Source organism: Anopheles ziemanni, chromosome 2, assembly GCF_943734765.1.
Source record: "Anopheles ziemanni chromosome 2, idAnoZiCoDA_A2_x.2, whole genome shotgun sequence".
Taxonomy (NCBI): Eukaryota; Metazoa; Arthropoda; class Insecta; order Diptera; family Culicidae; genus Anopheles; species Anopheles ziemanni.
This window is the reverse complement of record NC_080705.1, coordinates 81,562,200-81,585,893: the sequence shown is the minus strand read 5'-3', so window position 1 is coordinate 81,585,893 and position 23,694 is coordinate 81,562,200. Positions and strand designations below refer to the sequence as shown.

At 42.3% G+C, this 23,694-nt stretch overlaps 2 protein-coding genes across 2 annotated transcripts; both read left to right on the top strand.

Annotated features, from left to right (window-relative positions):
* The first annotated feature begins 7,390 nt into the window (after positions 1 to 7,390).
* LOC131281981 (involucrin-like) lies at positions 7,391 to 20,507 on the top strand. Its single transcript, XM_058311362.1, has 3 exons — positions 7,391 to 7,457; positions 12,080 to 12,243; positions 19,245 to 20,507. The coding sequence occupies exons 1-3, from the start codon at positions 7,391 to 7,393 to the stop codon at positions 20,505 to 20,507; spliced, it is 1,494 nt and encodes a 497-aa protein (XP_058167345.1).
* Positions 20,508 to 22,153: 1,646 nt separating this feature from the next.
* On the top strand, positions 22,154 to 22,964 carry LOC131281987 (serine protease SP24D-like). Its single transcript, XM_058311367.1, has 2 exons — positions 22,154 to 22,386; positions 22,442 to 22,964. Exons 1-2 carry the CDS (start codon positions 22,154 to 22,156, stop codon positions 22,962 to 22,964), a joined length of 756 nt encoding a protein of 251 aa, XP_058167350.1.
* The last annotated feature ends 730 nt before the right edge of the window (positions 22,965 to 23,694 follow it).

Genomic DNA, 23,694 nt, shown 5'->3' with positions numbered 1-23,694 from the left:
AGACTCGGGCAAGTATTATCATGTATTTATTTGTGTCTGAGTTTTTTGTTTTAGATGAGGAATGATTTTACATTTAATTTATTCCACGAACAATTTTGTAAATAATTGCACAATCTAGAAGAATCTTCCATATTTTCTAATTTCATCTTCATTTGTGATTCTGAAATAATGCAAAAACAATCATTAGATGGTGTGTGACATAGAGTCTTCAATCGCTTATCTGCATCGCTTTACTCATACTTTCCTTTAACAACCATCGTTTCTCAAATTTGCTAGTTCCCCTCAATGCTGACGAATACCGCTCATGCTGTTGAGATATTTCTTGCCACACCGGAAGTGGAATATGTCTGATAAAGACAAACCCTTCCTCGCCCTGGTTGTGATAACCAAACCAAGTGTTTCGAAATATTCCCATGAGCTGGAACATTTTCTGAAATAGGCCAGCTGCTGACGTAAGCAACATTTCTAACCATTCCGAAAGAGTTGATCTCATGCGGGTTGAGATCTGTATGTTGGTGAGTAAGGCCAGTATTTTGAATATTTATGGAGGTTATGTACTACAATCTATCGCAACTAGTTGCTTAAAGGGGGTTTATTGAGTTTTTTGATAGCTTTAACTTTTGTGCTTTGGCTTCAACTTTTGTGCACAATTTATTCATCCAAGCAAATGATGTAAAACTTGCTTGATTGTTAAATTGGCTGTATGATTGTTTTGTATAATCCATCAAACAAGTAACAATCCAACATCAACGCTCGATTATATAGTAGTCGTAGATATTGCGCTGAAAGTGTAATTATCTAAGTTGTACTAAAAAAACGACAATTTTTCTACTAGGCCTTGTTCAAGAACTTTTTTTAAGGACCATTTATCACTATCTTTTAAGTTTTCATTTTAATTCCGAACAAAGCATAACATTGAAAAAAAAAAACAAAATTAGATTTTATTTTAAATGTTTACAAGCAAAGTCATTTGCTATGTTTAACGATAACTATAATTATCATCTGTTACAGATCGGTGTAACCTTTTCTAGTCGATTCTTCTGATGATGTTCCTAAAAAGTGGTAGCCTTTGTCGAACTTCTTCCTGAAAACTTACTTAAATATGTTGATTGATTGACTCATGGTTTCTCAATACATTTCGAACCTAGAATGTTCCCACCCCTAGTGAAGCTAAACTGGAACATTACATTCCCATTGAACATTTCACTCCCTGCTTCGAACAGGTTGGAACCGTCTGCTGACTAGGCCCATTTTTTATTTTTTTTATTGTAATGTCTTCTCTTTTTCATCCACCTTTGCTGATGAGTGCGCGCTTTGGAAAAAGAAAAACACCGCTCAAATAGAAGGACGTTGTGCAGTTTTCCAGCGGCTCCACGTTGACTCGAAAAATTTCAATCGAAACAAATATTTACCGGCTGTGTGTGTGTGTGTCTGCTTGTTCTTCGCTCCGTGGTTCGCTTGGTTTTCGCCATTCTTCCTATTGCGCCGTACCAAGAAGTACGCCATGAGTGTGGCAATTAAAGGAAAAAATTAAAACATACACCTCGGTGCATTGCATGAACGGCTATGTTTTGGCATACGGGGGCTTGTTTTGCCACGTAAAAGATATTTCGTTGTTTTCTGTTTGCGCCATTTAAATGTGTCACCTGATTGATGCCTCGGAAGGAAAAATGTTCCTAGAAACAAACGCGCGGCGAATATTACCTATGGCATGTTCATTATACTTACTTCTTTTCGCTGACAACAGGATATAAAGAAAAACATTGACATAGGTTTGGAATTTGGCTACCCACCGATGATTTTTATTAAAAATTTTGGATAACTACGAGTTTCTACTTCATGGAAAAGCATAATGGTGAAAGAATCTGTTGTATCCAAAATTAGCAAAGGAAAAGCGAACCTTTTCCCTGGTATAGGGAAAAAACAGTATTGGTGCTTGAACCATTCAAGAACTTGAAGTGGCCGATTGTTAAAATTTCGAAACGAAATATTTGAATGTGTAGCTAATGTATTTTCCTAACTAGATATTATGATTGTCTTCTACGCAAGAAAAATGACTACATATTGAAACTTCTATTTCGTCGAATTTGAAAGCACTTCGTCCTTCGCCGTCTTGCGGCCGGTCGAATGGTGGGGAGGAATGGAAATTTTTACCATGCAAAGCAACATTTACCACCAGTTTGCTAATAATGGTAGCTGGCCAGTTTGCAAGAAGCTAAACGCTACTCGCCAGCCAGCCAGTTAGTACGATTATGTGGCGCAATGCTATATTTCGCCGTAATTTTATGTAACCACGCAAACCAACCGAGACTCGCGCTTCAAACAGGTGCGGGGGAGGGGTAAGAGGAGACACACGAAGGGTAACCCATGTGAGGTACGGGGCAGACGAGAGAGTGACGCGCAGCCGCAACTACTACAGTATACTGCATGGGAAAGCGCAACGCTGCAACTATATGCACTAATCGGTGCACCGATGTTGCAGTCTTGAGCTGGCTTTTCTGAGGTGACTAACAATGTTTATCCAAATAAACCATCGACCGAGTGCCGCGGTTCACTCGATGTAAAAGGCATCTCGTGCGCTGAAACTTCCCATTTGAGAACTCGGCGCACTTCCTCGGAAAGGAAAGGAAAGAAAAAACAAGCGTCTTGATGGTTGCAGAAACCGTCTTTCGGAAAACAACAATAAGAGACCGTTTCGTCAGGTGAAACCGAATGTCTACATGCTCCCGTTTTATGGCGAAAAGTGTCGTTTGTCTTAATGAGTCATGATCATGCACGGTTTTTTTTTCATCCCCTCCAAGGCTTCCTAGAAGAAGTGTCATCGTTTGATAGGAGTCAAACTCGAAATATGCTGACGATGAAGAAAGAAAAATTAATGTAAATGTTTTGAAATTAAATGGGTAGTAATAGCGACACGTGAAGCAACACGACAAACATTTTGTTAGCAAACTGAAATTTGGCAAACTATTCGCAAAAATTGCTAATAGAAAGTTATAAAAAAAAAAATAATAATATATATATATATATAAAAAGCTCAAATGTTCAAACGAATGAGCACTAATGGTCGTAGCAGTCATGTAAATATGAAAGAGCTAATAATATGCTTGATTTTTATTTTATGTCTGTCTGTGATTGACTTGAAGAAACTTTTTAGCTGATTGGTTTGCTGCTGCTCCAAACACAATAACCCCCGGATGGCGGATGAAATTTTAAACCGTCGATGAGTAATGCTTTTCAGTTACTTGAGCAACCTATCTTTGTCCATTTGAGCAAATGTATGTACATATCTCGGTACAGAGTAGTTTAGCTTGGACCGTAAGGAAACACGCAAAATTGATCACGTAAGCGCAAGGTTAGTTTGCAGCATGGGACTTTGATGGTTGTTTTGCGCATTAAAACTTTTTATCGAGGCTCCAAACTACGGAGACATTGGGGACAAATTGTAGGGAAAAGAAATGTTTGCGAGAAGGAAATTACAATTTTCATTCGTTTTCTTGCAATGATACTTCAATTTTATGGAACCCTTAAAGTTTTCTTTCCGTCAAACATTTATGAAAAGGTAAAGATAATTGATTTAAATATTTAAAAATATGTTTTAACACAAATGGGGGTTTCTTTGATTGAATAAATAATAATATGACATAAGTAGGAAAAAAATCGAATACGTCGAACCGCAGTTTTCTGACATGCCAATCTACCAACGACGACGTCGAATCTGTGGACGCAAAATTGTGGCCAACATGTGCAGCATATGCCCGTAATTGCAAACCGAGCGAGTGCCGTGTCAGGGTTGGCGTGCACGGAGGCCAGTTAGTAAGATGGCCGGCCTGGGGAAGCGAGACGGAGAGGTCGGGGGCTACGATGCATGGCGTTGGATTATTACACACTAGGATCGTGTACTTAGTACCTAATAGCGCAACTGGGTACTGGCAAGAGGTACTGCGGTGAAGGGCTGGATTTATTCTCGACGTCTCAGACGAATTTGGAAAGTGTGCCGAAGGTTGTAACGCTTTTGTGGAGCAGTTTTGGCTCGATGAAACATTCAATCTAGTGCAGGGGTCGGCAAAGTCCGGCCCGCGGGCCAAGTCCGGCCCGTCAACTGAGTTTATTCGGCCCGTAAGAAAATTTTAGTGGTTCATACAAAAACCCCAATTCAACTTTTATCGGATTTGTCAGGTTTGTTTTCTTGCCAAAAATTGGATTAAAATTGTTCAACAAGGTGTTCCTGTTATATGTTGGGATCCAAAATCAAAATTAAACAAAAACAAGTATGAACATGTTTTAAAAAGTATAATTCTACAAGTTATATAACTTTATAACACTTTTTATATAACTTTACTATTTAGAAAGATGATACTCCATTAAAAAGGTGACTACTTTGAAAATATTCAGCCATTGTTTAAGGTATCCGGCCCGCGGTTTCAGTTTCCTTTGAATCATTTGGCCCTTTAGGGAAATGTATGCCGACCCCTGATCTAGTGCGTGCGAGTTCGTGTAAGTCCTACTTGTGCCCTGCTTGAAGGGATGTAGCTGGTGCTTTAGGTTGTAGTCCTAGAATTCAGAAACATATGTGCTTTAATTTTGTGTACAAATTTCTGTACCAATTTGTAGAAACACTGTCGCATAGGCCAAATATGTTTGATCATACTTTGAAAGACTACGACTTCCTTGTATTGAACTCAACAGTAAAGAAAACCCTCTCAAAACGTATTCTTTAGATAAAGTGTTTTCAGGAGAAAAGAAAAACCTGGTTGTGGCAAACAATTTATTAACAACCGGCGACGAGAGCGTTAGAAAAAATTTGCAACAACCGAAGATAAATGTGCCACTGACGATGGCCCGTAAGACTATAAGATCGATAAACGAAATAACAACGCCGGAGGGCAGTGTTTCTCAAACTGAATGACTGATCGATTCCCTCGAGATTGTTGATTGTCGGCTGTTGATAATGGCTATCGACTAGGGCACAAAAAGAGCTGGTGGTAAAATGGATCTCTATAAATAGAAGCATTGATTTGCCATCCCTACTCTAGCTACTCCTGAGCTTTTGCTCGCAAAGAAGTGCAAATTACAAACCACTTGTTAAAAGTACTTGGATGCGCTTTTTTTGGCTTTGGCGAGCGAACTCGGTTTGCCGGTGGTAAAAATAGAAGCCTCGTCAAAAGAGAATGTGCGTACATGCAATTTGCGCTTCGCCGTTATGACATTGGACAACAAATTAGCGGATACAACAATTGGCCAGCTGTTTTCGTCTCAGGTTGGCTGGCAGCGTCGAGCGTCTTGACGTTTCTCCAGCGGACGCGCTGTTCTCCCTCCAGACAACACGACACGTACCGCAGACGCGATGGACCAGCGAAGAGGGTGGAAAAGATTGCGGTTGGGCGCGGTTGTTTATTTACATCTCGCCGGCCCGTGACGCGAGACTGGCGAGAAGCACGTGTTGGTGCGTTTTGTTTTTTTTCGCCCCAATCGGATCGGTGCATTTTGCTGGGGAGTCATCTATGCTGCTGCAGCAACGAACTGCACTCTGTTACTCTCTTGACCATTCTACTTCTCTTCTCTCGTGAAAAAACAATTTACTCAACCGTACGCAGCGTTTCTAAACATTGAATGAATCAGCGAAAGAGAAATGTTCAATTTTCCACTAGTGTAAGGGAAAGTGGGGCGAGATATCACGTTTTAAATTAAATTATGCTATTTGAAAACATAGAAATTTCATAACGTATTTCCACGATGAACGACCTAATTTAAATGGCTTTACGTCAAAACTGTAAGCCGATGGTAAAAAGAAGTAAATTTTGCCAAATTTTCTTTGGACAAACTTAAGCTTAACTTAACTTAAACTTTTAAAAACTAGCTAGTAAACTCTAGATAGTCCATATTCTGATATCTTACAGCGTTTTACATCTCACCTAGCAACCGCGGCAGTGTATGCAGAACATCAAGAATGATAGCCTACTGTAGAGTATTTGATGTTGAATCGCAAAACCCATAAGTGGCAACACAAACGGGTTAGTAGAAAAATCATCACTTTCTAGGATCTACCAGAATGAAAGTTGTCTCATGGATGTTTGAAGTAGAGACGACCAGTTGAAAGATACAGGATAAGGTAGGCTATGATCGCTTTTTCGCATCAGAAAACGAGCGCGAATCACAACAATCCTCGCAAAAGTATGTTTTCGATCGGAAAGCGATTTTCCCCTACTTTTACCTGCACCCCTCGACTGGTCGTGCCTACTTCGAACATCCACGCGACAACTTTCATTCTGGTAGATCCTAGAAAGTGATGGATATTCTACTTACCGGTTTGTGTTGCCACTTGTGGGTTTTGCTATTCTACATCAAATACTCTGCAGTAGGCTATCATTCTTGATGTTCTACATACACTGCCCCGGTTGCTAGGTGAACTGTAAAACGCTGTATTGAAGCATGTGATGGCGAAATTGTAACAACAAAGCAAACATGTTATTTGGTGTTAAATACAAAGAAGATTAAATTTCTTTGAGTGGTTACTAGGAATCATATACACTCAAGCAAAATAAAATGAGAAAGTTTGACTCTATACATAATACTATTTTCACTGATACGTGAAGGGAGTGGTACTTAAAGTTTAGTAAAGTGTTATTATTTTTTTTAAAATTAAAGAGTTGTTTTAATACTATTAACAGAAGTAGTAAGATAAAGCAAGAAAATTAAGCTGTAAACATTTGGAAGATTTTAAAGTGCATATTGCCCCACCTTACCCTAACAAATTGTCTCTCTTCTCTATCCTCTCTCTGTTTTCATAGTCCTCTCCGTCTCATTCGCTCTGTAAACTAGACGAAATTGCTGCAGAAACGCAACAAGCGTCGCCATTCGGTTAGTTTGACGAAAGAGTTCACGGAGCTGTGAGGTGTTTTCCGAACGAACTTCAACGCGGCGTCCCGTTATCGTGTGATTGTTTGGGGGGCTAGTTAACCGTAGTAGTCTGGACGGTTGGGGGGTAGTTTTTTTTCACTCGTTCCGGCGCATAAGTTTTTCTTTTCTTTCGGTTCCTTTCCTTCATTCATTATTTCTTATCGACCTTCCATGGTCGCTAGCCACCACGATTCGTTCGGTTCAAACGGGGGTAAAGTGTCTGCCAATTGGTACCGTGGTGCCGTGTTGTGTCCGGAGTGCGTTTCACGATCGGTTACCGAGGTCACCATTTTTCGACCCAAAATACGGTTCCGTACCGTACCGGTTGAAATGTGAAAAGTGCGTGCCAAACTGGAACCGTGCATGGTGACCGGCGTATTGCGGGTTGCGAAAAAGGAAAACATCGTTCGTTTGCAAGTGGAAAACAACCCCGGAACTAGTGTGCCAGCTCGCATCCTTCCAGCTGCCAATAAACAGACAACAATCGGATAAAATGGATACCTATGTTAAAAATCTTCTCAACGGATGGAATATGCCAGAGCTGATAAAAGTGTTCCAAGGTAATAAAAACATACACACACTGTCTTACTCATTGTGTTAACCTAGTGGTGAACCGTTGCACATTTACCAGCATCAAAAGTTTGTCACTGTGTCAAGTGAATTCATTGTTTCAACTTACCGAAAGACATCATAAACAGTGTTTTTAATAAGAAAAACAAACACACAAACGTTTGTTTATCATCATCCGCAAAGGAGAAGACACGTAAAGTGGTTTTATTGTTGTGAAGAAAAGTGTTGTACACGTTCAATGGGGAGGAAAAAGAAAAGCCTTACTGCAGTGATGAGAAAAATCCTGAATCATAAAAATCGTACGCAGTAAAACGTTTTAAATATAAAACACACGTGTTGAGACAGTTGTGATGCAGCTAATTTTATGTTTTTTCCTTCAATGGTTCAATGGTTTTTACCAGAAGGTGTTGGATTTTTGAGTTCTCACGGTTGGCGAACAGATTCGGTTTACAAAAATTAGTTTACAATTTCCCAAATTTACCAGTGTGTTATCAACGTGGAAAAGATAGAGTGTTATTTGAATTCATTTGTTGAATTGCAGGTCATGTACATTAACAATCGTGTAATGTTTTCCTCCAAAGCAGACACCCTTCTTCGATATGTAATGTGCTTTCATCATCTTTTCATTTTCCTGCTACCGGAGAACAAAGTTGTCCGTCCGAATTCTTGTCCATTTTCTTGGTAAACCGGAGATATTTTCGTTCGCGTGGCAGCTTTTCGAAATATTTAGTAATACCTTCTCGGTAATTGCGTTCCGTCTGCTGAACTTCAGCACCTTACTTTTCTTTCCCATCTGTCTGCTTCGCTTCCCCTAATGGTCGGTCGGGGGAATGAAGCAATCGGTTTGCCACTACAACCTCTGTTGGTTCCCGGCGCCAACAGGCGATGTTACGACAGTGCCATGTTAGTGCCGTGCCTTCTGTTTTCGTGGCTGGAGTGAAATTTAATTTGAATTGCAATGAGAATTATATTTTTCCTTACCAATTTCTACCCCGCGCCAGCTGGAACTTGAAACGCTTTTTATATTTGGGGCCACCATATTTCGTTCCATCCGGTGGCGGGCGGGTGGTGCTAGTGTGCGAGAGTGTGCAGGGTTTTTCCTGACTGGCACGCACCCTTTGCTGTAGTGGCCAGTATTCCTGGCCCACCGGTCGGTAATACGCGGCACGACTGGCGTAATTCGCGTGACTCCAAGGGAATGCAGTTTTGTGTGCGCCGATTTTCCGCACAATGTGCAATACTGTGTTGTGCTGCGCGAGGCGAAAGTGGCCAGTTAGTGCGATGGGTAATAGCACAATATGGCATGTCTTGGTCCCGGTTTCGGGCGGGGGCAAGTGAGCACATGGGATAACCGACCATAGTGACTCAACTTGGCTCAGGATAGTTATCGTTTCAGAAAGAAATGAAATAAACATGAAGCTTTTGCTCATACCGGGCATACCAATTCGTTAAAATTATTTCTATTGAAGAATAAATAAACCAACCCGAATCTTGTCTAACACGTTATGATGCTAATAAGCGCTATGCGTAGATTCCTCTGCTTACAAAAACTTAGCTTCCCAAAAAACTTTTTTAAAAATATTATTATAGTTTTTATGTTGCATTTTCATTTACTTATGGGTCAAAAACTTTAAAGAATTGCTACAGTCATCCACTTTTGGGTGACATGGCAGTCAGTCAAGGTGCTAAAGTCGGGCATGCCGGCGTCGGTCCGCTCGGACCGACAGAGCCGGCTTTTCTCTGTTTTGCTTTTGCCGGCAGAACGGAAAGCAGTGCAATTTGCGCATAGCGCTTTATGTGTTTATCAACTCGGTTCGTGACAAGTGTTTCCAACACCTAAATTTTACTGAAGTGCAGTTAATAATAATAATAATAATAATAATAATACTAATAATAATAATAATCATAAAAGTAACAATCTAGCGTATGAATATTTGCGTATGAAATTACACAACAATATCGACTTATTAATAGAAACATGAGTTTTAAACTTTAATTTCAAAAATCGGTTTATGTTATTATTTTCGCGGTAAATTGCAAATGGTCTTGCGGAGTAATTTTGCTTTATTAGTTTTTCCGTTACTCTCTACACCATTCCGTTTTTGCCTCGAAACATCTGTTTAATTCCTCGTTGGTTCGAGATAATTCAAATAAACCGATAATTTACACTAGAGTTGAGAGTTTGTTTTGGATGGACAGAAAATCTTTTACCGTTCATAGAAACGATGCCAACCGAAATTTAACATTTTTCCTTGACCCATTTCGGGAAAATCAATCCTGTGCTATCCATGTCTCACCGGTGATCTGTACAGTGCTTGACGGAATGTTGTCTAAAGTGTTTGATTCGATAGTTGTACGGCATCCCACTGCCGCCAACCTTTCGGGGTCCCAAAACGCATCTTCCCTTTCAACCTTCCCCGCCCAGCGAACCCCTGCCGACCAAGGCCGGAGGAAAACGGAGTCGGAGTTCTCACACAACCCAGTGCGCATGCTTGCTGCCATAAAAATTACGGCTATTATCATTTCGATTGCAAAAATGCTAAATTGTGCCGATTTCTGTGCCATTTGGCAGCAATCTAACGGCGGTTGCTGTGTGTGTATGCATGCGCTCGACGTCCTCTCCGTAGCCATTAATTATTTATTCCATGAATGGAAAATTGATACTTGTTCCACAGTGTGCTTCAAATAGTCTCTAGCATGGATGTTGTTTTTGCTCCATTAAACATGTAGTTTTTTCCGTATTGTTTAAGATAATTTAAACCGTTGTTTTCTCCGTAATAGTTATGTTGTTCAGGGGGTTAAGATTCTGTTCACTCTCAAAATACACTGAGAAAAAATACATTTTCAAATAATAATCTTTATTTGATTGTTTACTTATATTTCACAAGATATGCCATAATTTGAGAATTTCTCTACACGTTTTAACACTAGAACTACCGCGGTTTTTACGCTTGAAACTTTAGCGCAAATTATTTTGAATAATAAAAAGAAAATTTTATTTTTGAATACATAAAAATTAACATTCCATTGGATGTGTGATAGTTATGGATTAACATTTGGTAGAATTGTTCAGCCTTAAGAAATAAATGTGATTAAAAAAGTACCTGGCCAGTCAAAATGAATGGTCCGGTAGTTCTAGTGTTAAATAAGACCCCCGTTGCGACTTCTGCTTAACGGGGGCTTAGTAAAATCATCTTCAGCTTACAGCCTTGCGTAATCATCTCTCAACACTATGACTCAACCTGAAGAAACGATTTTTGGCAATGATCTTCCCTGAATGAAATCTTCGTTTAGATGATGTTTTGATTAACGGAAGATTAAAACGTAAATAAGCAAGTGGTCTATGGGACGAAACCAATAATCAAACACTTGTATGGTCTAAGTTAGAAACCTCTTAAGTATCAGTAAAAATCCACTTTTCTTCAACTCTACGTAATCCAGAGGTCCCCCTGTAACTCCAAACTCGGCAGAACTTCGCTGCAATTGGCGCCAGTAGACGGGGGCTACCCGTCTTACGCCGGGCTGCATTATGCGATATGCAAAGTGTCGGCTACGATTACCTGCCTTGCATAATGTCGAATCAATACTTCCTGGCTTTCGGTGCAACACAACTCTCCGGTCCGTTTTAAGACCTGTCGGGAAGGGGTTTTTTTCTTTCCCACATGTGTACACACAAGTCGCATAAAGACATACACAGGATGCATATCGTAGACACGTTAGAAGTCGTCCACCGTCCGAACGCTTCTCAAAAAAGGCCTTTCCCCCATCTCATAATGGTATCACCATCGGGTACCGGTAGACACAGATGGATACATACTTATTTGTACTGCGTTTCGGGAAATACGATCGTTGGCGCGATCTGCTGCAGCCATTATGATGACTTCGACCGAGCGACGTGTGGCCGAGAAACTACACTTGATATTCCAAAGTTTCATGTCGGTTATCTGTTGGATCGAACGGAAAAAAAAACCGAAGTACCCGAGGGAGGGGGGGGGGGGGGGCTCTCCACCGCGCGCTAGAGCAAACTCACCGAACTCTCGTGGAGCGCTGTTGGTCTCATTTCCAGATCCGTAGATAATACCCACTTACGGTCCTAGTGCCAGTTCCACTTCTCATCAGCGCCACTAACACACAGACATGCGTTTTTATGCTGCCCATAACTTTAAGGGGGGGGAGAGGGTGAGTAACTATACCTCCCGGTTGTTATGCTGCCATGCGCTCCACTGTACTTGTTGGTTGTGACTTAACTGTTGTCTCTAGCGTGGCGATGCGGGCATGGGTACACACTCAGTGCTTCGTTTATGCGATGGCCCGCTTTTCCAACGATGATGTCTTTTTTTTCCACCCCTGTACGAATCTCTTATGGTTTCTTGCGTGTTTTTTTCACTTTTTATTTCTCCTCATCTTTATGTCTCCGTTTTGTCTCTTTTCAACATTTTCCGGTCCTCCGCGCACGGCCTCCATATTCTCGTCTCGCGGTCTTGCGGTTCTTCTGGCTCACCGTTCCTCGTCACGATCACGGCATCGGGCCGCAACTGGGGCATACCGCAATTTATTCCGTAATGCCGGAATATTCCGACCGCGCAATTCGTCACGGCGCGTCGTCAACCAGAGGAGGAAGTCGACGAGGTCGCCTTCAAGTGTCTGAAGTACGATATGATCAAGGAGATCATACCACGGATCGGCAAGCGGGCCAAGTTCCTGCAGCGGTACGAGGAGTACAAGGAGAATCTCACCGAACGACCCGCCTTTGCCGAGCTGCAGCTGGACGAGAAGGTAAGGCATCAAGGCATCGGTATCGGCCCTCCCTGGTACTTCGATATCATCTTGTCCATCGATACCATATCGAATCGCTTAACCTTACCTCGAATGTTTGATATTGCAAACACACGGGAATATTTGAAATGTTTGCTCGAATGGAAATCCCCAGTAGAAGAAGTGGAGGACCTGATACGAATGACTGATAAGAAAGAAACCCTTAGGGAATTTGTTGCTTGAATATTTGACCGATATTTCTCGTTCGCCACTAGCGTTCTCTCTTATTGTCGTTTGTGCGTGTGAAATAAAGTGGAAGATACCAGACGAGTGCATGACTCGCTGCTCATAGGAATCACGCGGCCAGCGAATGGTACGACCACGGAGCACAATGGTATTACACTGGTTGACTTATCGGCCCGCGGAGTACCCGGAGGTGTAAATACCGCCCGAAGGGAATCGCTGGGACTCGACATTATGTGTCACAGGCCGGCGGATGTCGTCGCATTTCGTGGCACTATCACACACGCGCTATAGTGCGATTGAGCCGCGACTGGCGATAAGCAGGAAACCACGCTGTTGGCGTTCCGGGACGACGCATTCGGCTTTGGTCGCGCCCGGCCAGGTCTATCATTACTATTCAACGAAACAATACTGCTCAAAGCTGTCAATACACCAGGGTGGCGCGTAGTTAACGTCTGCAACGTGGCTCAAGTTCTTCATCGGGTCACGCGGAGGGATCAAGTATATTCGGAATACATTTTCAAAGATTACGCCAGGTTCGCGTCGTTCCAGTTCGTCGTTGCGAGTGAGCGCGTTCGATGGAGGGTTTGATTTGGGAATGTTTTAACTCCATCGGAGGCAGTGGCGGGTTCGTTTCGTTTCGTTTCTTTTCTTTTGTACATCGGTAAATGCTCGTATTCGTACACATTGTTTTAGTAGTATTCATAAATTTCTCGGTGTATTAATGGGATATTACTTACCTTTTTACCAACGTACATAAAAGTACACAAGCGGGCACCCGTGCATGTTTTGCAACTTTAAAAACCAATCGTGCTGCTTGCTTCTAAAAGACTTAGTTTCATGAACCAAAACTCTTGCAAAACCGTTGCGATAATGTTTTCTGTAGAATGAGCAAAAACATAGTCAAAAAACATTAATTTTATTGTTGCGCAAACACGTTTTTACATCACGTCACTTACAAATTCGTTCAGCATATCCTGGTACGGGCAGGTGTGTTTTGTGTTCAAACTTCTGTAACTTTAGTTGGACATAGAACTCTGAAAAACGAAACTTCGGATAGCAAGATCTGATGCAATGTGGAATTTAAGCACAGTTAACAAACAACCAAACCGAAGCAAAAGAAGTAAATCTATCTGACAAAATAGTTCAAAATAGTATTTGCTTATCGAAGATTTCCACCAAACATCGATAGCGTCTCATCTCAATGGAAGAGCATTTCTCCTGGGACAAATGTTTATCAGTTCCATGGTCCATTGTACTGTTGTATTTCAGGATCGAAATATTCATGGAGCTTCTGTACAAAAGTTTCGGGGTTTTTCGAAGATTCGTACTGAGACTTTAGCGTTAAAACGTAGCAAGAATAGAGTCCATATTGCTGTATACCATTTGGTACAACGAAGTGTAATGAGGTACACTGAGCCCAACATTGATATTAAAAAAAAAATGCACAAATAGAATTATATTCGTGGAGTGGAAGATATACTTTTCACATATCTTCTCCGAGTGGCAGTGTAAGTGTTTGAAGAAATTCCTTTTGAAGAACGGTGTATATTCAACGCGCTGCCTTAAGTACAAAACCAACATGGGGATTAAAATGAAAGATTTCTCGAGTGGAATAGATACGAACCTAAGAGCTTTCACAAGTGCAAGGCACAGTTGTTAAAAATATTCCTTAGGTGGTAGATATTCCTTCTTAAGATCTTCTCGTAGGGGAAGAAATAGGGGTTTGAAGATATTCTCAGAGAAGGGGAGTATACATCTTGCCAGCTGGACCATTGACGTGATGTCTGTGATTCAATGATTTTGTTCTGGGACTATCCGTACATTATAATTTTACTCAGTAAAAATCAACTCAGTTAAGTTTTTTAAAAATTTTCATAGATATCTTTTGGAGGATTTTATGATGTACTTTAATCGAAGTTTTTAAGGGTCTATGAGTTATAGGCGTGAGTGCCAGATTTTAAACACAAAAATTCATCCTTTCATACTCAACATGTCGCACCTAGCGATGTTGGTCTTACACATCCGTTAAGTTTGTTGGTCGTAGACATTAGGGTTAATGTGGCTACACTTGATATTCCATTAATCTTGCAATTAAGTTCTATACTTGATACTCCGCTGAGTTATGCGATAAGTTTGCCGCTTGGTTTTAATAGAATGTTTATAATAGAGAGACTCAAATGAGATTGATCGCAAACAGTTTCCCTCGATGTGTTTAACACTCCGCAATGTGCTGTATGGTTCAATGGTTGCTTGCTAAAACGGGTTCCACCAGTAGGAAACGTGAAAGATAAATCCGCAATCCCCAATTTGTAGCGCTTGAGGTGAAGGTATGGTGAAAATTCGTTCGAAAACGCCCTATTTCTTACGATTTCTTAAAACTCCAAGACTCGAGAAAACTCCTGTGCGAGTCGAGAAAATAAATAAGTTTCACCTTGTTAGTTTTCCAGCCGTTGCGTTGCTGCGGGAAGCATCTGGTGTGCACAGAGTAAGATGACGTTTTTCTCGAGCGTCGTAATCCAACTATGGTCTTTGCGGGCGCCCGGGTACACCTTGCTCCTGTCGCTGGCCTCGTGTATTTGTGTCTTGCCTTCCGCTGTTATTATGGGCTAACTGTGTTTTATTTCTCCCAGCGCCTATTGTGCCTATTCAGCGTTTCTCATTTATCATTTGAAGTACGGAATACTTCGTTGGTTTTTTCCCTCCCGACCGCGTTGTGCGCGAGTGCCGGAGAGTGGAGCAATTCCGTATTTATTATGATTTCCAGCCTGGCCGGCCCAAGTCTTCGACTGGCTTCTTCTGGCCGCTTTGCCACACGGCGTACGTACTCCAGTTTATTTCTTTTTTTTTCACCCTTCCTACCCGTTGGCCTCATTTTGGGCTCGGGTGGTGAAGTTTTTTGTATTGTATTACAACGGCGGACATAGTTTCCGAGCCCGGCGCGTTTCCCAGCGTGCGCGGTGGTGACTGTTGCCAGCGATCCACTAGCAGCACCACTAACACCATTACTACTGTTTGCTACTATTGCGCTATTTCTGCTCGCCACTAACGTTTCTATTCGACGGAGCATTCGCGCCCCGACCCAAACCGTTGCCACAAACAGCGACAACCCAGCATTGTGCGGTATTTTCATTTACCTTCGGTGTAAATGCTGCGGGGCGTATTTCAAAATTGGTTTATATTCACACTTACCGACCACTTGCCTACTTACTTCTTGTGGGAAGGTGGCGCACGTTCCAAGGTGGTTGCTTGGAATTGGTGGAAGTTTTGAATTTGATGGGTTTTCTTCAACGGTGTGTTGTTGGCGAATTTTTAACTCATTTTTCACCGCTCACCGCTTGCCTGGACTCATTCGGTTTGGAACGTTCCGAAAGTGGCGTTCTTTACGGTTTTGCACGCTGAATCGTCACTTTTGTGTTAGCCCATGCGGGTTTTGCCAACGTGGGACGCATCGTGGTGGGTGGTGGCGGATGCAAGACACTTGTTGCTGCGGTGTTGGATAAAGCAACGTATTCATGAACAAGTGGGGCATCATATTAGGGCTTAGCTCACAAGTGATCTGCAAGACCCGTGTAAAGGTGCTACTGACGTGTTCGGATAGGCAAGAAGGAATATCGACACTTTCACCACGATGGCAACTCGAGAAAACCCGATTCTGCTGAAGCATTTTACCATTTTGGTACCCCAAAAACCATTTCTATCACACTTTAAATTCAAAATATAAAACAACCATTTCTGATTTTTTAGTAACATAAAATTTTACTATTTTACGTACCAAAAAAAAAAAAAAAAATGCCTGTCTTCCAAAAAATTTATTTGCTTCATGAAAGCATGCAGCAGAAAATAATGTTTTTTACACTTCGAAAAATGTTTGGTACTGAATCAGACAATTTGCACGTTTCTTGTTTTTGCTCAAAACTGGAGAGTAAAAGTTGGTGAAGTATGCAACGTTAACAGTTTTTAAAAATAAATTTTACGTTTGTTATAGAATGTCGATGAAAATGCTTAATTTTTATTATACTTGTAATGAAAACGTAAAATTGTAAAACATCTATCATTTAACACTGATTTCAAAAAAGCTTTTTTTGTAAAATATCAACAAAAAATTTCATGGAATTTTAGGCAATATTTTTATATTCAGAAGTGTCCAGGATATTACCTTTGCTCATCCAATCCATTATCCTCAAACTAAGTTGAGAAATTTCCTCTCCTTTTATAATGTTTCTTAACTGATCTCTCTAGTATGCGTTAAAGCATCAGTCCTTTAATTTTAACCAAAATAAAACACGAAAAATTGAGTTTGACTGACCTTTTATTCATCAAAACACATTTCAGAAAGTTCAGTTACATCATTCTCACATTGACTGCCAATGAAAATAGTTCCAACATTAAAATTCAAAAAGTATAGGCACAAACTACGGGCAGTTGCTTAGTTAGCTTACCCTATGTTCCGGTTCTAAAAGTGTGCGTTTCTTATGGCATATTAAATCAAGTCAATTGGTTTGTTTGAACAGCAAACGTTCAGGCAAGGCTGTATTCAGAAATGAGACATTCTTAAACTTTGATGGTGCAATTAAAAATGACCGTTGCTTTTCAGTCCTTTTATAGCCCATAAGTTTAGTTTCATTCGTATGTACGATGCATGCAATGCCCAGAATATTTATTTCAATTTTAAATATGCTCCTTCACGTAAGATATATATTCGCCTCAACGATGCACCTTCAGCGGGGGAACAAGATCGTTGCGAAAAGATGATGGCAACATATATCATGCAGCTCGTTGCAACCACATTGCGTCCACGTGGTTGGTTATTAAATTGGCATTGTCTTAAGAAACGAAGTTATGGCGCTCCAAAGCTCTACGCCACCACCGCACGGTAACGTTCGAGCGTCGTTAAACTATTCCCAAACACATGCACCCATTTTGTGGACCCTCGGAGGCGAGTAAGAATTGCCAGTTCGTGGGCCTAACTCCTTTTGCTTCGGCGAGAAGCCCCCATTGGGCGCCACGGAACTCCAGTTCTCGCCGTTCTCGCGCCGGCTTGCAGAGGCGATGGTGTTCAATAAAACATTATGCCAATGAAACTCGTGTCTAGGCCCGTGCGGCCGGAAAATGCACATGTATTTATTCCACCTCCGGGGCGGCATGGCCCTGCTATGGCCAACACTCTGTGGCTTGACATAGTTTTCGTTTTCCCTTCTCCCTGCATTTGCCGTGGAAGCTAATTTCAACGCGTCTCTTGTGACGAGTGACTGGATCTCGCTGCGAATGTATTTTTCTTCCACGTCGCGTCTAGATGCCGGTATTATATTTGGTTTTTCGTTGCCGTTGCTTGCCCCAGCCACTCCCCGAGAAAGGTATGGGGGGGAATTGGTAATGGAAAATGGGAGCCACAGGGCCGAATAATGCAATGCATTGTAATACTTGCCGGTGGGCTTTTCCCCGCACGCTCCCCCGACGGTGCAACGATCTCACACGTGACTGGCCGGAGATATTTCAATAGTAATAAATATGGTAAGCATCTTGCCTCGTAGAGTTGCCGGAGCGCATCGTATTATTTCCGTTGCGCTCTTCAAAAGACACTGAAATATCATTCACCTACTGCTGAATACTGTTTCATTTTCCAATTTTAATTGGTTCGAACGTTCACCGTTGTTGTTGGTTTCCATCTAAGATCTGTTAATTATAATGATCGCAAAAGTACATGGTTTACGGTGGCCTTTATTATATACTCCCCAACGGTACACGCGTCCAGTGAAAGAGAAATTTATCTTCATATCGAGAAAATGTTTTAAAAAATGAATAACTATGAATTTTTTCTCGAATGTTGATCGCCTCGTTCACCAAAGTTTTCCACCTTGGGAGCAATCGCTACTCGTTTGACTCGCGTAGGTCACTTGTTGATGCTTGATGACTAGCACTTTTGATGTTCTCACTTCGCTCGGCACATTCAGGTTTTTCGTCTCTGGACCGATGGAGGATTGAGGTTAGATGTTAGGCAAAAAAAAACCGAGCAAGACTCTGAAAGTCATAGAAAGAGTCGATCGATGGTGGAAGCGAGAAAACTCAGTTTCGTTTGTTGGATGAATTTGGAAGGAGGAAATTATTTTCTTCTCTGATCGACAGCAAGATAGTACACTCATCTGTGCGTGGAATATTTATTAACGTTGCACGCGCAATGCTTTAATATAAACAGATGTGCTAGAGGGTCTTCGAGAAACATTCGATAGTTTTTTTGTACAAGCATAAGATTTGAAGATCGAAAAGCTGTGCATTTCTCTGAATTTATGGCCGTGTTTTTTTCTATTCCCGTTCATTATAAGTTTGTTTATGAACATTCCGTCAAAAACTGGTTTCGGGGCAAGTTAGTTTATGAAATATTTTACTTACGACACCCATTTGTTGAGATACATTATATCTTGCAGTTTTGTATTTTACGGTACCCCCGTACTGGTTCATTCTATTTTTATACTTCAAACGAGAAGAGTAAACAGTTGTTGAGGCGTGTAAAAATATAATTCAATGTGTGGCTCTTACACTCGGACGTATGCGACCATTCTTCCCGAACTCAACTCCCCAAGGAGTTAAGGGAGAAAAGAAAATAAGTGTATTATATGGGAAACAGGCGCGTATTTGTGTTTGCTTACGTAAGTAAATTTGAGGAAAAAAAAAGTCGATGTTGGTTCTAGAAACGTCTGGATGGCTGCTTATTACATTCATGAAATGAAATATTTTAATCGTAACCAACAATGTCATCTAATGATCCGGTCTGTTTGCAGGAACGCTTTTCGCCCACCCACTCGCCCCAGAAGCCCTCGCGCATAGACTGGGGACGCATCGAGAAGGTGTGCGGCCCGGTACCGATCTACCTTAAGAACCTGCTGAAAATGTGTGGCTACGAGGCGGAAAGCAGTTTGCGCAACCTGAACGACGATGACTTCATCGACATGGAGCGATTCGCCCGGGAAGAGCTGATCCATCTGGTGCCGGCGACGCAATTCTACTTCCATATCTTCTGTAGCGATCCGGCCCGCGAGTTTCGGCTCGTCCCGGGCCACCGGAAGCTGCTGCTGCAGATCAGCGCGTACCTGAACTACACCAAGGTGGCCAGCGAAATCCAACGACCGGAACCCGCGGCCATTCGTGTGCCCGCCGAGCTGGCGATCCAGCGAGAGCGCGAGCGGGAACACCGGTTGCTACTCCAGCAACAGCAACAACAACACCACCAGCAGCAGCAACAGCAGCATCAGCAGCAGCAGGCCCAACAGCAACAGCAAGATCAACAGGCGCAACAGCAGAAAGCACAACAGCAGGCACAACAGCAGCATCTTCTCCAGCAGCAGCAGCAACTGCTGCAGGAAGTGGTCCGGATGCACCAACAGCCACTGTCGGACATCCAAGAGCACATGCTGACCGAGCTGAAGATGTCACACAAGAACTCACCACTAGCGTTCGAGCAGGCGACCGTCTTCCCTCCGCTCAGCGACGAGGAACGCATCAAGAAGATCCAGGGCTGCATCGTGAAACTGATCGACATGTGGAGCGAAAAGCAACCGATCAAGCTGCAGGTCACGGAGGAGATGATCAACGTAACGTACGAAACGAACGGCTACAACGCGTTCATCAAGTGCCCGATGTGTGCGGTACAGATAAAGGTGTCGAAGCTGCCGACGAAGAAGGGCGACCGATTCGTGATCTCCAACTTCTCCAAGCACATCATCAAGATGCACTTCTCACAGCTGGCCGAGGGTGGCGGAGGTGGTGGTGGTGGTGGTGGCGGGGTCAACGGTGGAGATGGGCCCATGACGGGCCGCGGAGGATCGGTCGGGTCCGATCGGCACCTGAGCATCGACAACGTGTCGTCGTACTACGGCGGGGAAAACTCGGACAGCAACAACACATACCCGTACGATGACTATGGGCCCGGGAAGCGCCAGAAGACGATGCACGACGAGGACGACGACGAGATGGACCCGATGCCACCGCACCTGCTCCACCCGTACGTCAGCATCAAGGACGAGATCATCGATCTGGACGCGTAGCTAGGTTTGTGGCGCAGGCGACGGGTCAAGGCCCCCGCGCCCCATTTCCACGCCGAAACCGTAAGGACGAATAGCTAGACACCACTGCGCACACGAAGCTAGAACGGGCCAACAATTTCCATTCCATTCCTCAAACGAACCAAAAAGCCTCTCTTTAGTACGCGTTCCCTCGTAGATAGCTTAAAATCATTCCTAGAGTGTAAGGCGGACTGCTACTATCTTTAACATGTAACACGTTACTCGAATCGGCTTAGCATATGGGAGTTCTATATATTTTTAACTAGTTCAATGGCGTAGTCACACGAAGAGATGCGGTAGGGTGTGTTTGTGGTATGAGAAAAGACTTAATTTTTTAGTTTGTTTCGAAAAGAAAAGAAAAAACAGTTTACCGTGCGGTGTAAGGAATATATCGCAACAAAGTTTTACAAAAAGTTAGGACAAAAGAGAAAACTGTATATAAACACGCGTAGCTTATTTATATTAGGTCTTTCTTAATAAATCGAAGGCATGTGTTCGAAGGCACGAGCAAATGTCTTGTTGGGTAATTGTAGATATGTATTTATCTGTGCTTATACTTTCCGAAACTCAAAACCGCAAAAGTATCTTATAATAAATATTGGTTTAGGTGGTTCCACATACATTTCATTGTTGTGGGCCACGATTCAGTTAGAAACTCCACCACGAGTGCGCTTCATGTTGTACCTGATGTATTGTCTGTTGCATAGATTCGAGCACACCGTCTGACGAACGGAGGTAACTGCTTGTAAAAACAGGGTTCGCCAACCACAGCAGAGTAATTCCGAAAATATGTCTATGAACTACTACCCCGGTGGCAAAATGATCATGCTTTCTCGTTGTGTCGGTATCAATTGTCAATTGGACAAAAAGAGAAAGCATGCTGATTTTGCCACTAGGGTAGTTGGTAGATTCATTCACAATGTAAATAATTTTGGAAAAATCAGGCTTAAAATATGGCGACGACGATTTAGGAGTGAGCCTCATGGTATGGTATCATGTCAAACGTTTTTATTTTAAATTAGGTATTAAATAGGTATTGCATAATCTCTGTGTATTTTTGTTAATGAGTGATAATTCCTTGCTTTTGATACCGAAGGAAGGATCTTTTAGATTGTGGTGTAATATATCGAAACTTTAATTTTACGGGTCTAGCGTAAAATAACGATTAGGGTCTTTTTGTATTCTTGTTATTGAGTGATAATTCATTGCTTCTGATAACAAGGAAGAATCTTCTAGATTCTGGTACAATATCACGAAAGTTTAATTTCCTAAGGTTAGAGTAAAATAACGATTAGTGTGATACATTTGCGTACATTGTGATCCTTAAAGCTTCTTGATGGTGCCCAGAGGACCCTGGCCTATTCAGAATTTGTGGAACATGCTAGTTTTTGTGCATTAGCAAAATTTCTGATGAGTGTACTGGAAATGCCATCGATTATTAGGCTGTAAAAATATCTTCTTGGTGTTTTTGAGTACCACTTGAGAGCGTTTCAAAGCTAGCAACTTTTCCTTTCATTCTTAAGTGTTGCGGTACTTGCCTATCTTTATCTCGAACTTAAGAGATCCCTATCCATGGTGCGAAGGTATATATACGAACGACTGAACTACTTGTACGTTAACATTCCGAGATGGCCCGTTCGTCAGTTGTAGTTTCCTCGCTGCTTCTTGTGGCTGCAATCGGTGCGGTCCGGTCTATTCCGACCGGTTCGAACCGCATTGTTGGTGGTGAGGTGGCAGATGACACCCAAATGCCATATCAGGTGGCGTTGTTCTACGATGGACGGTTCCGCTGCGGAGGTTCGGTTGTTAGTGCGCGCCACGTTCTAACTGCGGCCCACTGTGTGGTGGAAAATGGCCTGGTGTAAGTAACTGTGATCAAATTGGAAGGATCAGTAGTAACCGATATTTTCTTCTAGTCTCGAAGCCTCACTGTTCACCGTTCATGTCGGCTCGGCAAATCTCAACGTTGGAGGTCATCGTCACCAGGTCCTGGAGGCTCATCCACACGAGAAGTACGTTGCCGGCGGTCACGACATTGCTATGCTGGTGATGGAAGACGTATTCACTTTCGACGCATATACGCAACCGATCGAGTTGATGGAAGATGAGGTACCGGTCGGTAGTGAGGTCGTGATTTCCGGCTATGGTCGCGTTGGTGATGGTCTACCCACCTCGGAGGCCTTGCTGTATAACACGATGTACGTGGTAGAGGATATGTTCTGCAAGGCCATGTCGGTAGTTTGGCGGTCCGGTCTGATCTGCTTCGACAAGCCCGGCAGCAACGGAGCCTGTAACGGAGACTCCGGTGGCCCCGCGGTGTACGATGGCAAGCTGGTCGGCGTGGCCAACTTTATCCGAGAAAGCTGTGGCGGCGACTATCCTGACGGTTACGCGAAGGTTTCGTTCTACGTCGACTGGATTCGTCAGTTTCTGGAATGAAGGTCCTCGAATTGAGCGTTCATTCAATCAGAACCCAGTGAAAATATGAAATTTTTACAATCCACGAACAATGTATATGTAGATATGATCGTAAATTGATGAAATTGGAAGAAAGTTTTTGAAATTTATACAAATCTTAACATAATATAGCGTACATTTGCAGTACATGGTGTATACATTGTATACATAGAAAATTGATGAATTGTAGTAAATCCACCATCTTAATCTATGTTCTATAGCTATATGTTTTCAATGTTATCAGTATATTTGGGAGAACTATAGTCCTAACGGGGATGCCGATACGGTCGAAAGCATCCTCGTGATGTCACCTTCATCCTAGAGCCGAAGGCCGATTAATTCATTGTGGGACTCTTCTTTTCCATCGTATTAAATATACCAAAAACACTTTCTATACCAAAACGGTCGAAAGCTGATGGATATGAATCCGGGAAGTCCAGTGACATAGATTACAGCACGTTCAACGCAAAGATAGTAGAACTAGAGGATAGTCTGGCAACGGATGATCCCACGCGGGGTTAATCATTGATGAAGAAAATGCAAGAACTATTGGTTTGTAATACTGTTCCATATAAATGCCCAACCTTGCCATGATTTATAAGTTTAACAAAAGATTTTTGCCCGTATCTAAATACACCAAAATTCACATGACCTTGAATTAAATTTACTAACAAACCTTTAGCATTTACATTGATGTATTCAAGCATTAATA

Coding starts and splice junctions, on each gene's coding strand:
- LOC131281981 (XM_058311362.1), top strand. CDS start 7,391: ATGGATACCTATGTTAAAAATCTTCTCAACGGATGGAATATGCCAGAG. Junction 7,458..12,079: donor GCTGATAAAAGTGTTCCAAG/GTAATAAAAACA, acceptor GTCGTCAACCAG/AGGAGGAAGTCGACGAGGTC. Junction 12,244..19,244: donor AGCTGCAGCTGGACGAGAAG/GTAAGGCATCAA, acceptor GTCTGTTTGCAG/GAACGCTTTTCGCCCACCCA.
- LOC131281987 (XM_058311367.1), top strand. CDS start 22,154: ATGGCCCGTTCGTCAGTTGTAGTTTCCTCGCTGCTTCTTGTGGCTGCA. Junction 22,387..22,441: donor GTGGTGGAAAATGGCCTGGT/GTAAGTAACTGT, acceptor ATTTTCTTCTAG/TCTCGAAGCCTCACTGTTCA.